At 30.8% G+C, this 2,757-nt stretch overlaps 2 protein-coding genes across 3 annotated transcripts in view; one reads left to right on the top strand and one right to left on the bottom strand.

The window, feature by feature from the left end:
* LOC105448327 (glutamate receptor U1-like) overlaps nucleotides 1-2,757 on the top strand; it is a 24,437-nt gene that overhangs the window by 1,072 nt on the left and 20,608 nt on the right. The gene's annotated exons all lie outside the window — the stretch shown is intronic.
* On the bottom strand, nucleotides 464-2,637 carry LOC105448326. 2 transcript variants are annotated; one of them, XM_011686832.1, is made up of 8 exons: nucleotides 2,494-2,637; nucleotides 2,039-2,131; nucleotides 1,886-1,933; nucleotides 1,517-1,549; nucleotides 1,237-1,375; nucleotides 983-1,142; nucleotides 650-832; nucleotides 464-583 (listed from the first exon to the last, which is right to left on the bottom strand). In XM_011686832.1, the coding sequence occupies exons 2-8, from the start codon at nucleotides 2,101-2,103 to the stop codon at nucleotides 522-524; spliced, it is 690 nt and encodes a 229-aa protein (XP_011685134.1). In that variant the 5' UTR covers nucleotides 2,104-2,131; nucleotides 2,494-2,637; the 3' UTR covers nucleotides 464-521. The 2 variants fall into 2 exon arrangements, with proteins under 2 accessions (XP_011685134.1, XP_011685133.1); XM_011686831.1 differs by having other exon boundaries at nucleotides 464-832.

The raw sequence follows: 2,757 nt of genomic DNA, 5'->3' as shown, positions 1-2,757 counted from the left end.
TCTCCGGGAGCCGCCGATACGCTAAGTTAAATAATCGAGATCGCTACGGACTAAAAAGTAATTACAAACGATAATCGGTATTCGGGCGCGGGAACCACGCAAACGTAGTCCCGCAGCCCGCGCCACGCGTCCGCCTCCGGAAATCGGAAGGACACAGGACTCGAAGCTACCGCCCGCGGTCGGGTCCGCAGATCCCTTGTGACGGACGGTCCAAAAAGGGACGTCCCGTCACAATATATATAACTATATATATTGCCTTTTTGCGAAAAACAGGACATTTTCCGATATACCTATTATCGCTTCTATAAAAATTATGTTTATCATTCTTTATTAATCATTAAACGTTGTTGATGTTGCTTTCAAATGTCTGTAATAAAATTGATATAGTAGAATGTGCAATATTTCAAATCATAATAGAATTTGTATGTTAGGCATGAATATATTTATTTTTTACATATGTATCTTTTATATATTTTTTTTATCTCATATATTTTTTGGTAATATTAATGATAATGTAAAAATTAATTTTCATTATCTGCGCTGTTGCCGTCATCAATATTGTCCTCATTGAAATCGCCATTATCTGCATCATCCATATGATTATCATTATTGTCCATGTTGTGTGTATCCCGCCGCAAATGATCCTCACCAAGCAAATGATTATCAGCCTCATTTCGCAATCGCTGGCGTCGTCCTCTTCCTCTAATTATTATATTCGTTCTTCTGTTCATATTTCGATTTCTTTGTTTTCCAAAACGTACTGCCTCCGCAACCTCTCGAAAAAATTCGTCTCTTAGTGGTCTTTCAAAATGTGTATTCATACATACAGCATCTATAAATTAAACAAATAACACATTGTTACAATTAATAACTTTTTTCTATTTAAATGAATTGTTGTAGATATTTGAGATAAAGATTGTTTCAAATATTACGTATACAGTAAAATTAAAAAAAATGTACATTGTATCAGAAAGTAACTTACCATATATTACTCTTATTACTTTAGTATCAAACAATGGGAGATTTCCCCGCTCCCCCCAAGCCGAATAATGTTTAATTGTATCATCTGTCATTACTTCCTTCATGCAATATTTTACCGTATCATGTAAAGTAAAGCCACCTATAAAATGTAGATATTGGACCTGTATAACAAAACATATATTAAATTTTATTTTCAAATATTATTGTTCATTCAATTATTATTTCATCAATTAACAAAGTTTTTGAAAAACTTACGGCATTATCGTACTCTTCCTGTGATATATTATTAAAATTAGTTACTTCTTGCACCGATTGAAGTGGAAATGAAGGTGGTTTTGGAGGCATGATATTTGATTGCTTACGCAATAATCTGTCCAATTTATTGTTTATAATTCTGCAAATATAAAACGTCATAATTTCACTACAACAAACAATATCACTTTTTCTGTTTACAACTACAGGTATAGAAATGAGACATTAGTGGCAAAACTAAAAAAAAGAAATAAAGACGAGAATCGTAAAAATATTTACTCACCGGTGATATTCCATAAATTCCATATGTAGGGTTCTGAAATGACAATTTAAAAATAATATTAGCGCGAATACAAAGTTAATTGCTTATTAAGAATAATTTTATAACACAAAATTATTTTCCAATCAGCTTTTGACAGATAATACTGTAAATAACATTATATGAAAATAGCTTGATTTGAAAACACATGTACTCTACTTATTTATTAATCCTGCCTTTTTAAATTACATATTTTTTTACATTATGCAAATTTAATGAATTGTAACTGAAAAATCTAGATTATGACAGAAAAAATAATATACACCAGTAAATAATATACACCATTTGACAAAAGTTGATAGAAAATCTTTTTCGGAAAAAGAATTAACTTACCGAAACTCTTCTTTTGTGACAACTTTATTTAATTTTTCGAGCAGGTGCCTAATATGAAAATTTTGAAATATAAATATTATTTGTATTGATTTGTATTTAAATGTAAATATATTGTATAATTGCACGTTTCGTATATGTGCGGTAAGTACGTACCACATTTCTTTATCTCGTGATCCATTGTGACTATCATTTTCGTAATTATATTCATTTAAATGCATCCGTGTAGCAGGTAAATTTGTGTAGCATTTAATTAAAAAAAAGTTAGACTAATAATAATTAAAGAATAATATAAAAAAAATAAAGCCTAATAAATTTTTAAATTGTAACTTTCTTGTAATATGTAATTTTTAAATAAGTAATAAGTTATTTTTAAATAAATTACTTTTCATTTGAACTAGTTCTTTTAAAGATTAACAGATTAATTTTTTAAACAATAATTGATTTGTAGATCAATTCCCTTAATTTCTATGGAGAATCCAGGCTAAATAATTGGAGTACGGATGTTGATGCTAGTTAACACTGTAATTTATTAAATTAAGGTTATGAATTATCATGTATATACATCATGTATATACATGTCTATAAAGCTTTTTACAATCTCGGGTTACCTGAATCAACAACATGTATACAATCTTCTAATTATAATTCTCACAGGTGAATCCCGTGGACCTCTTTATTTATAACAATATCTCAACCACTTGTATTAGCGTCGATCTCAGTCTCGACCACGTTGTCTCTCCATCCACCCTCGATCCTCCCTCCTCCGTCTCAAGCGTGTAGTCGCTATTGGGCCGACGGTGGTTCGGGTTGGGCACAATTGATTGGGCACAATGAGTTGGTACAATTGGCGCGTTAGTTTGAACTAGTTCAGA

This window comes from Wasmannia auropunctata, unplaced genomic scaffold (assembly GCF_000956235.1).
Source record: "Wasmannia auropunctata unplaced genomic scaffold, wasmannia.A_1.0 LD336088.1, whole genome shotgun sequence".
In the NCBI taxonomy this organism is placed as follows: Eukaryota; Metazoa; Arthropoda; class Insecta; order Hymenoptera; family Formicidae; genus Wasmannia; species Wasmannia auropunctata.
This window is presented reverse-complemented; position numbering and strand designations above follow the sequence as displayed.

What these genes read in the sequence shown, in the direction of transcription:
- LOC105448326 (XM_011686831.1), bottom strand. Translation starts at nt 2,103, where the DNA reads ATGCATTTAAATGAATATAATTACGAAAATGATAGTCACAATGGATCA. An exon ending in GAATTTATGGAATATCACCG is followed by an intron (nt 1,376 to 1,516) that starts GTGAGTAAATAT and finishes TTATATTTGCAG; the next exon opens with AATTATAAACAATAAATTGG. An exon ending in AGTAATAAGAGTAATATATG is followed by an intron (nt 833 to 982) that starts GTAAGTTACTTT and finishes TTTAATTTATAG; the next exon opens with ATGCTGTATGTATGAATACA.